The 11,493-nt window shown below is 44.4% G+C and overlaps 2 protein-coding genes and 1 pseudogene across 2 annotated transcripts in view; 2 read left to right on the forward strand and 1 right to left on the reverse strand.

The window, feature by feature from the left end:
* The window catches only part of LOC114626547 (solute carrier family 5 member 4-like), a 197,771-nt gene that overhangs the window by 49,270 nt on the left and 137,008 nt on the right, over nucleotides 1-11,493 (forward strand). The window lies entirely within an intron of this gene.
* LOC114626506 (solute carrier family 5 member 4-like) overlaps nucleotides 2,034-11,493 on the reverse strand; it is a 60,949-nt gene continuing 51,489 nt past the window's right edge. Inside the window, exon 12 of the mRNA XM_028773912.1 lies at nucleotides 2,034-2,240. Within this exon, the coding sequence (XP_028629745.1) occupies nucleotides 2,034-2,240 (207 nt within the window). The remainder of the gene's footprint in view (nucleotides 2,241-11,493) is intronic.
* Nucleotides 4,154-4,272, forward strand: LOC114626567 (annotated as a pseudogene).

Genomic DNA, 11,493 nt, shown 5'->3' on the forward strand with positions numbered 1-11,493 from the left:
GTCGTCCTTTGTGTGTTTATGGTGACACCATTTAAGATGTACTCACCTTGTAAATTTCAGTTATACAAAAGTTTGTTTGTTTGTTTGTTTGTTTTAAAGTGTAGTTGTAGGACTTTTGGGTCTCAGTTTCAACTTAAAATTGAAAAAATCCCACTGTCCCAGGACACATCCTGGGAGGGGCACATTCTTTAGTGAGAGGACACTTTCTAGATTAACATTCAGAAGAAAAAGGGAGAGGCTGATTAACATTCCTCAGACCACAGGGAACCCACCTGTTGGTGAGGAAGGCCCAGAGCACACAGACACATTCCAGGAGAACCAAGATGAGAGGCAATCAGGATGCTAATCTGAGTCACCTAGAGACCTGACCTGGGAAGGTCATCCTTTGTGGTTGCCCTTGTGAACTCTATATAAAAACTGTACCTGCCAGGCAGTGGTGGCACACGCCTTTAATCCCAGCACTTGGGAGGCAGAGGCAGGCAGATTTCTGATTTCAAGGCCAGACTTGTGTACAGAGTGAGTTCCAGGACAGCCAGGACTACACAGAGAAACCTTGCCTCCAAAAACCTAAAAAACAAACAAACAAACAAAAAACAAAAAACAAAAAAACAAAAACAAAACAAAACAAAAAAAACCCTGTTCCCAACTTTGGCTTGGGATTCCTCTTGTCTACATATAGGGGAACCCCAGTTTACTGGTTAACATCTTAGCATCAATAAACATCATGTTATTGCAGCAAATCCCATCCATTAGTGTTTCTGGGTGAGCGTGTTCCTTGGTTTTGGATCTTAGAGTCCAACATTTTGGAGGTCCCACCGAGATTCACTCGCTCAGACCCCACAGATCCAGGGATCGGATGTCCACTCACTTGAGCAGATCTGTGTGCTGTCTGTTCTTTGTTTTTGTATCTGTGAAGTGTCTCTGCCTGTAGCAGGGGCAACTGTCTATGTACTGTGTCTGTGAAGTCTCTGTGCGCCCATGGCAGGGGCAATCATCTGTGTAGGCTGGTTTCTGTGGTCTGGGCAAGGGCAAGAACTGGGTAAGCCATGGAGAGCAGTTTGTGACCCTGGGATAGGGTCAGGTTTCAAGGCCCCTGGGATAGGGTTAGGTTTCGAGTTCCAGCAGAGAATTTGTGGGTAGTGGAAGCATTATAGCAGACATGTCAGCACACTGTAGGCCACAGTTCTCTGGAGGACCCTCTGGAGTTCATTTATATGGAAGATAGGGTCAGGAACAACCCTTCTTTGTCTGAAGGTAATCTTTAGCCACCACCAACTGGGATGGTGTTTGTTGCACTCTCATGCAGTATGTCCGTGTCTAATTCTGTTTCTGTTGTTTATTGCTAGTAGTGTTAGAGATCTCTTAGATTTGGGCCAGCGTAGGCTGGCCAAGTCATCTGAATCTATTAAATTAGGTCCAGCATAGGCTGGCCAAGTCATCTGATTATTGGATTATTTCACTGGCAGTTTTTCTATGTCTTGCTTGTGTAACATGGTTTCTGCACCTGTGAGAACTGTCTGTATTACCTGCTTTATGTGCCTCCTGTGACAGGGGTAAGCTGTCTGTGTTGTTTTTCTCTGTTTTCTTGGCGAACTGTCTGTGTGTTGGTTGTGGTTCTATGTGTTATTGGACTTTGACTGATGTTATTTTGGACTGAATCTACTGTGTTAAACATCCTAATTAACTATTAGAATGAGGTTATAAGAGAGGTAACATGGCCACCGGCAGATGAGGAGTTGGAGCTGGTGCAAGAGAGCTGCTGCAGAGCAGAGAGGCAGGTCCTTCAGCAAGTGGGCACCGAGGTTTGGGGAGCCATCCACAATGCCTAGGGTGTTCTTCAGGTGGCAATGCACGGAGTCGCGACAGCTCACGGCTCCCCTAGCGCTTTGCACTTAAACTGCCCAGCTGTGCAGGTTGACCGCCATGAGAAGGAAGTTCTGTCCCTCTGCTATCAGCAGAGGCGGCAGTGGGGCAACACGGGACAGCTGCCTAGCCTGGCATGCGTGGCTGGGCTGGGGACCCGGGGTTCACTGCTATAGCAGCCCAGAGGCTTCCCATCTGCCGTTTGTGAGAACCTTGGCCTCTGGTCCCTTCTGGTACAAGAACTCAGACAGCGGAGGAGAGGAAGAGCCACAGCACAATGGCTGCAGCTCCTGGTCCCCTCCCTTCTCTCCATGGCTGGTGCTAAAGAATCCGTGGGCATCCACAAAAAGATAGGCAGGGCCCAGGTGATTAAGAACCTGGCAGAGAAAAAAGGCAACTTCCATGAGCCATGGCAGCTGGACAAAACAACCCCAGTGAGATTATTCACCTGAGAGTTATAGTTATATATTTTTTATTTAAAAAGAAAAAGAAAAAAGAGTGAGTAGTGCTGAGAAGAGTCATGTGACTCCAGCTTAGACACTCTGAAACAACAAATCTGCTTGCAGCCACACCAGTTGGGAGACGCAGTTCTAGTTCAACACCACCAAGCTGCCTGCGGTGTCCGACCATGTTTAGCCTGTGGAAAAATGAGCTATACCTGTGGGAGCAGGCGACCAGCTCCAAGGACTTGAAGCCTCTGGGTGAGGCCGGTGCAGCATTCCAGAGGACACTAGAGACCCTGCGGTGTGTGGGCAATGGAGTGCAGCACAACCACGAGGCAGCCTTTCAGGACATGATTCAGGAATTAGACATTACCACTCTGATATTTTCCCTGGTCCCCTTTTGATTCTGTTTTTTTGCTTCTTAAACAGATTAGTTACCTTTGTTAGAGAGAGAGTTAGTGCTGTTCAGCTTTTATTGCTATGGCATCAATATCAAACCCTCAGACAGGGAAACGGAAGCTATGAAGATACTAAAATACAAGATTCATAATCTAATTTATATTAGAAGTGAGGTTAAGTTTTTATGATTAAAAACTATCATTAGAAGAAAGAGGGAATGTAGAGTGAAAAATTATAGATACTGGGTATATAGAATTCTTTTTAGACATATAAAGTATTCTTTAGGCTTTCTTTATAAAGACATGGAGAAATCGAGCCATGAAGCAAGTTAAGAATGTGGACAGACTAGTTACGGGAACTGGCTAGAATGCAATTTAGCCAGGTGGAACCAAGCTGAGAACCATAGTGACAGGGCAAGGCTGAAGTAACAGGGCAGGACCACATTCTTGAGAAAGATAAACGTACAGAGAGTTTTCACCTGATCCTGACTCACATAGGTTGGGTTCCTTTGGAATGTTCCACTATTTTTATGTTACACCACCCTAGCAACCCCTCCCCCCCTCCCCATTCCTTAGTTTGTGGTTTTTCCCTTTAAAATCCCCTCTCAAACTGGCTGTCGGGGTCAATTCAGCTCCTGCGTGGGCATACATATTGACCGGCAGCTAGCTGTCACGCCCTAATAAACCTCGCAATTGCTCTGTGTACATGGTGTCTCGAGCAGATTACTGGGTGGCCCCGACTTTCTGAGACTTGAGTGAGGGTCTCCCCTCTGCGGAGGTCTACAACCTGCTGTAAAAAGTTACAGGCTGTCCTGAGTCAGAGAGCCAAAAGAATAGGCCTCCATTTTGGTACAGATACTAATTTATAGTAAAAAAGAGTAAGTTAGTTACTCTCTGCTTAGGGTAGCCACCCATAAGGACCTTTGTACAGGTGATCAAAGCAATAGAGCAAAGAATCTTTAGGCCAGGATCCCTCGGGCACCCAGACCAAGTTTCCTACAGAGTTACCTGGATAAATCTAGCAGAAGAACACCCTTCCCCCAATAAAAGCCTTTCTTCCCCAAGACCCTTGTAGGTTCTGGCCATCAGGAGTGCTCTTCAGGACCGAAGAGCAAGAGAGATACAGGAAAAAAAATGATCCCTGACACACGGGGCACTATTGATTGACCAGATTGTGGTCAATACTGGGTTGCTTCTGACCACACCTGACGGGGGCCTTCATGCAGCAGAAGGTAAGGGGCATCTAAATGCCCATCCCAGATTCCATTGGCAGGTCTCAAGGGGGCTACAAGGCATGTGAGGTTAAGCAGGGATCAGATGAGTTGCCCACAGCCTTTCTAAAATAGCTCACAGAGACATTCTGTCAGTATAGACAAGGCTATTAGATACCAGGAAAAAGCCTCAGAGGCTAGAGGGACTGCAGGATAAGTCGTTAAAAGATTTAGTATAGTCTATGGCCATACCAACCTGAACGTGCCCAGTCTCGTCTGATCTCAAAAGCTAAGCAGGGTCAGGCCTGGTTAGTACTTGGATGGGAGACCACCTGGGAATACTGGGTGCTGTAGGCTTTAGAAAGAAAAAAAAAAAGATTTAGTATAGGGTGCTGAGGAAGTCTACCATAATAGGTAGACATAGAAAGAGAAATAACAGAGAAAAAAAAAGAAAAAAGAAAAGAGTGATGAAAAAGAGAAAGGTGACAGGAAAAGAATTTCCAGAGAAGCTTGGCTATAGTAGTTAAGGGAAAGCAGAGAAGGGAGACTTCAAAGGGAGATAGAAAACTCCTTGAAAAGGACCAGTGTGCACATTGCAAGTAAAAGAGCCAGCTGCTGAGCCCAAGAGTGCCCTAACAAATGGAAGCCAGGGTCAGGAAATCCCAGGCCTTGGGAAAAACAACCCAAATGGCAAAGGTATTAGCTCTGAGTCAAGACAGCAATTAGGGTAGACAGAGCTTGGACCCACCCAACTCTTGGTGGACACAGGGACTCAACACTCAGTCCTCCTCCAAGCCAATGGTCCTGTTTCCAAAGAAAAGATCTTGGTTCCAAGAAGCCACTGATACCAAAATGTATTCATAGACTATCCAAAAAATGATGGACCAAGAGATGGGCTGGGTATCCCATTCATTTATGGTCATCCCAGACTGTCCCTACCCTTTGTTGGGTCAAGACTTACTCCCCAAGATGGGGACCCAGATACACTTCCTGCCTGACGGGCTGCAACTAACTGGCCCAAAAGGAGAACCCACGGGTAGAAAAAAAGACTTCTCCTACTGACTCCTGCCAGGAGTTGAGGCAACCTCCTTTACAGATGGGAGTAGTTTTCTCCATCCTGGTCAGGGACAAGCTGGTGCTGCTGTGGTGGATGGCACAAATGTCCTCTGGGCTGAGCTTCTACTCCCTACCCCCAGGCACATCGGTGCAGAAAGCAGCCTTACAACTTGTGGCTGACAAGAAAATTAGCATCTACAAGGACAACAGGTATGCCTTTGCCATAGCCCATGTCCACAGGGCTATATACCAAGAAAAAAGACTGTTCACATTAGAAGAAATCTTAGATCACTTAGATGCTCTGATGAAGCCAGCAACTGTCAGTACTTGTTGCCCAGGACACCAGAAGGGAAGAGACTCAGTGGCCCCAAAATAACCAAACAGATCAAGTGGCTTGAGAAATGGCTATGCAGGAGCCTTTCCAGATTATGGACCTACAAAGAGACACCCACTGGGAATTGGGACTAGATTAATAGATGGCCTCACTTAAAACACACAGAAGAAAAAAAGAACTCAGATTGCTACCCACCCTAACAACTATTACCTAGAAAAAAAGGACAATGGTGCACATAAGAAGGGAGAACTATATTCCCCAAAAATCAAACAAAAGACTTACTAGGCTAAATGCACATATGGACTCTTGAGAGATAAGTGCATTCTAGCAGTCAAGGGATCTAAGGTATATAATGGAACTCGGGTTTTGGGCCAGAGAGACAATAAAACAGTGTAAGGTATGCCAACAAACAAAGGGTTATGGGGCTTAGAGTAAACAGGAAAAATACCTAGAGGAAGACAGCCTAGAGTATATTGAGAGATCAATTTTGCAGAAGTTAGGCCAGGGAAATATAGATACCCTCTAATATTTGTAGATACTATTTCTAGATGGGTTGGAGGGCTTTCACCACCAAGCAGGAAACAGGTGATGCGGTATCCAAGAAGATAACAGAAGAAATCGTCCCTAGGTTTCAAGTGTCCGAGGTAATTGAATCAGATAACGGTCTTGCTTTTGTTTCTAAGGTAAGTCAGGGATTGTCAGAGATATTGGGGGCTAATTGGAAGCTCCATTGTTTGTACTGTTCCCAGAGCTCAGGGCAGGTAGAGAGAATAGACAGAACCTTAAAAAGAGACCTTAACTAAATTGCCCTCGGAAACTGGTGCTGGCTGGGTGGTGTCCCTTGTCCTGTCTCTGTTCTGAGTCTAGAATGCCCCTCTTGTGTTGGACCCCTACTCCCTTGACTCCAGCTCTTGACTCATCCCCTCCCCAGAAGTGACTTTTCAGGCTAATAAGAGGCTGTTCCTGGTGCTGCTGACCATCCTGACCTCCATTGAAGTAGATAGAGTAACTGTTTGACTTTGTGTAACTCAGACCAGCACCTGCACCTGATGCCAACTGGAGAGCAGCCAGACACCTGAGCAACCCCCTCAAGCTCAAGATCACCTGCTGTTCTACAAGGCCAGGGAAACCATTAAATGGCTAAGGTGTATCTTCTCTCCCGCGCTGAGCCTCATCAACCCACACAACCTTACTAAAGTGACTTGGCAAGTACTCTTAACCACTGGAAATGTGATTTGGTCTTCTAAAGTGGAACACCCACCTTGTGCCTAGCTGCCAGACCTTGTCTTTGATCTCTGTAAGTTAGCAGCAGGCCTCGACTCCTGGGATATCCCCACTCTAGAGACACAGGGGTAGAGATTACCCAAATGTCGGGGACAAGGGACATTTGAATCTAAACTGTATCCCAGAAGCAGCCTTAGAGGGTGGGGCTTAGGGCGCATACACCCAAAAGTGAGAAGTGTCCTGTGAGAAACCCCATACAGGGGCGCTCCCGATATGAGAGAAGCTGACAGCAGGACCATCAGTGTATGTGTGTAAAGGAACAGCTACTTTTTCTGTGTTAGCTAAGGGTGTAGAAAATTGAGAAGTACATACTGGAGACCATCCAGGGAGTGGGAACAAGATAGTTAAAGATTCAATGACAAAGATATAGTTTGAGTCTTGGTTAAACTCCTATCTCCTCTTAGTTTATTACCTTGGTTTCTGCCATAATGTGACCCCTTATAATCTTGCTTCTATTGCTCACCTTTGGCCCCTGCATTCTAAATCGCTTGGTTAGATTTGTTAAAGATCCTGTTAATACCATACAAGTGCTTATGCTTAGACAACAATATCATGCTGTACATCAGGATGACAACTTGTGATTCCAAGATTGGAATCAGTCACAAGAAAAGTGGGAAATGAAGGAATCTCAGGTCTCAGTTTAAACTTAAAATTGGAGGAATCTCAGGTCTCAGTTTAAACTTAAAAATGAACTTCCCCAGGGACACATCCCAGGAGGAGCACATTCCAAAGATTTACACACACATTCCAAAGAGAAGGGCCCAAGATAAGAGGTAATCTCAAAGCTGGGCCCTTAGCGTAATAAACCTGGGTAAACAGGAGCTACTTAGCTAACACTCGTTGTTATAAGATAATGTGCAAGTCTGAGTTACCTAGAAACTGGACATAGGAGCAGCTGTTTGAGGTCAGCCTTTGTGGCTATTGTCTAAGAGGTGATTGTAAAACTGCCCTCGTGAACTCTGTGAAAATTCGTATAAAAACTGCTCTTAGCTTTATTTCGGGGTTCCTCTACATGTGTGCGGTGGAACCCCAGTGCACTGGTTATCAATAAATCTCTTGCTTTTGGATCAAATTCCCTGTCTGTGAGTGTTTCTGTGGGAGCACATACCCTGGGTTGGATCTTAGGGTCCAAAGAGGGACGCCTGTGAGCTGGAGGGAGTAGGGAAAGTGTGGTCTCTGAAATGTGTAACAGGTATTTGTGATACTGAGGGAGCCTGGAGGCCAGTTTGTGCTTTGGTAGGCCAATGGACATCACAAATAACCATTTGTCCCATTTGCCACTGGTAGAGAAATGAATACTTTTGGTAGAGGAGAATCTTCTTCACAAGTTCCTGAGGAGGACTGTCGTTTATACAGAAATCCTCCCCTAGTTTAGGTTGAGCCCACTTCTGGATGTTTGAACTGCCTTTTGGTATGTGGGGAAATGGAGTTTCCTTTGTACCTAGCACTGGGTCTTGCTTTGTTAATTTCTATTCCAGGTAATTTGCTTTTGGTGTGTAGCACTGTTATTTTACTTTAAAGGGAACTGGGGATTGTCATTGCATTCAGTGCCACTCACGTAGGAAGAAAGTCATTCTATCCAAACCCAGCCTTCTCTTTCCTTTTCCCCTTTGGTTTATAAATTCCTAAGGGTGTAAGGGTCTACTCAGGTTAGCAGAAATGAGTTCAAGTTAGGTATCTAGCCTAGGGTCTCTGCAAACTTTGTTGGATGTTCTCCATCACATATACAATAAAAACCTTCCTCTTAACCATCCTGTGGAGCTATCATTGCTATGTTTTATAACCTGGTATAATGCTGTTTAATTACAGCATTGGTGGGGATACCTAGGCGGGACCATACTATGTGCCAGGCATAAAATAAAAGAAAGTTTATTGGGGGGAGGATAGTGGGGACCTGCAAAAGGGGGTAGAGATAGAGAAAAAGGGGGACAGAGAAGGACAAAGAGAGAAGGGGAGGGAGGGAGGGAGGAGAGAGGCAGGGAGGGAGAGAGGAAGAGTTGAGGAAAGGAGAGGAGAGGAGAGGAAGAGGAAGAGGAAGAGGAAGAGGCTAATCAGAACCCATGGAACAAATAAAGGAAAAGGTAAAAATAACGCTAAAGGGGGGGATGTGCAGGAGAGGATCACGTTTCTATTTACTGGGTGTCAGGACAAATCGAATCCAAAAGGTTCCTGTTTGTGTTTATGTGCTTGGAAGGAAGGAGTCCACCCTCCCCCCAATCCCCACTCCCTATTTTAATTTATTCTTTTGAGAACTCAGTTTTCAGATCCACCACCCATTTCTAAAAGTTTGACTCTTCTGACTGTGGTGGGATGAAATCTCAAAGTAGTTTTCATTTGAATTACCTAATTACTACAGACGGTGTCCTAGTTTGCTCTCTCCTGCCTTTATAAAGACCATGATCAAGAACCAATCCTGACACTATTAATGATACTCTGTTATGACTGCAGACAGGAGCCTAACATAACTGTCCTCTGAGAGGCTCCACACAGCAGTTGATTGAAACAGATGCAGAGACCATAGCCAAACGTTAGACAGAGCTCAGCAAGTCTGTGAAAGAGTTGGGGAAGGATTTAGGAACCTGAAGAGAATAGGAACTCCACAGAGAAACTAACAGAGTCACCTAACCTGGACCCTTGGAGGCTCCTAGAGACTGAACCACCAACCAAAGAGCATGCGCAGGCTGGACCCAGACCCCTGCACATATGCAGCAGATGTGCAGCTTGGTCTTCCTGTGGGTCCCTCAACAACTGGAGCAGGGACTGTCCCTGACTCTGTTCCCTGCCTGCCTGTGGATCCTGTCCCCCTAATTGGGCTGTCATGGCTAGCCTCAGTGGGACAGGACGAGCCTAGTCCTGCAGTGACATCAGAGGTGAAGGGGAGGGGCCATGTGAGGGGAGTCCTGGAAGGAGGGGAGTGTGCAATAACGATGTAAGCTAATTTATGTATACATAAATTAACGGGGGGGAAGACTGGGATCAAAAGCAACTTGAGGGAAGTTTTATTCTATTAACTTTGTCTTAATTAGGGTTTCGTTTGTTGTGATAGACAACATCCAGAGTGACCACAACTGGAGTAGTGCAGGGTTTATTTTATCTTACAAGTCTCAGGTCACATTCCAATGCTGAAGGATGTCAGTGGGAACCTAGAGGCAAAGACTAAAGCCCAGACCACAGAGAAAAGATGAGTATCAGAAAATTCCTAATAGGCTGGCTATTCGGCTTTCTTTTTACCCCCTCCCCAATTTCCTATTCTGCTTTCTTATATAGCTCAGGACCACCTGCTCAGGAAGGGCATCATCCCCCTGCCACGTGCTGAACTCACCGTTATCAATCAGTCATCAAGAGAATGTACTTCAGAGTTGCCTACAGGCAATCTGATGGAGGAACTTCCTCTTCCCAGATGACTCTAACTTGTGTCAGTCAACAAACATAACAAAACAGCATCAAACCAACCGTAATGCTGAAGTTCTAGTCATTGCCTTTTACTTAGGATTCTTCTCTTGTATCTTTATCTATAATGTGAAGATTTGGCCTTTTCATGGAGTCCCATAGTTTCTGCATGTTCTTTTCCTCTGTGTGTGTGTGTGTGTCTGTGTGTGTGTGTGTGTTCATGTTCTTTGCTTGTTTGGTCTAACTCCTTTACTTTATCTTCAAGTCTTGATATTCTATCTTTGACTTGACCCATTCTATTTGTAAAATTTTCCCTTGAGTTTTCTAGTTGGGTTATTGAGTTTTTCAAATGTGCCTCCATTTTCACTCGGCGTTTTCTTTAATATTGGTTTCTCTTTACTGAGTCCAGATTTCAAATCTTAGACTGTCCTTATTTTTCACTCAGCTGTATATTTGTCTTTTCTTGGATGTCACTCAGATGGGTGAGGGGAAGTTGCACTCAATAGACAAGGCCAGTTCAGGAGCTGTGGATCTGGAGGGAGGTTGGTGGGTGTGGTGATGGCAGTAGGGGTGGATAAGAAAGTGTGTGTCTCAGGCATCCATAGCCTTTTGATTAAATTGTAATGTTCTAGTACAGGTCAATTACACAGTAATGGTACTAGTCATCTTTTTGCCAAATTGTAATATAAGGAGCCCAATCTATTTGATCCTGGTAGAGTTAAATATTGAGACCCACAGTAAGGATGGACCATGAGGTTTTTGCATAAAGGCAACTATGTAGAATAGAAAAACTGATGACCTGCCTATTCACAGGCCGTGTGAATGTAAATGAGCCACATACCCTTTCTAGGAGTGAGACGAGAGAGAGAGAGAGAGAGAGAGAGAGAGAGAGAGACAGAGAGAGAGAGAGAGAGCAATGAATATGAGGTACAGATTTCCATTAAACACAAGGTCAAGCTTTTTACTTTGTTATCATATTTATAGTCTCTTTTCAGGGAAGTAGAATAGACATAAGACAAACATACAACTGCATTACAAATCCTTTTAAATATGGATACAAAAGGAAGCTTGCTCCACAGAAATAATTGATAAGGAGACAACATCTTGAAACATGTGCATAAAAGAAGGCAAGCTTGCTTTCTAGTCACATGATATTCATCCATTGGGACAATGAATACTGAGTTTTCATACATTGTAAGTTTTGAAATAGATGTTGATCAAAGGGTATAAAATTTTGGATTAAAAAAAAGAATTCTGGGAACTCATGTACATTATAGTGACTACACTTTAAAAAATCCATTGTGTAAACTGAAATTTACAAGGTGAGTACATCTTAAATGGTGTCACCATAAACACAAAAAGAATGACCACATCAGATGATGAGTCAATTAAGCTGATTGTGATAATTATTTCAAAGTGTGTACATATCAAATCACCATGATATAAATCTTAAAAATATATACATTGTCATTTATATCTAAATAGAGCTGGAGAAAAAGAATTTTAAACTAATC

Source organism: Grammomys surdaster, unplaced genomic scaffold (genome assembly GCF_004785775.1).
Source record: "Grammomys surdaster isolate TR1022 unplaced genomic scaffold, NIH_TR_1.0 237, whole genome shotgun sequence".
In the NCBI taxonomy this organism is placed as follows: Eukaryota; Metazoa; Chordata; class Mammalia; order Rodentia; family Muridae; genus Grammomys; species Grammomys surdaster.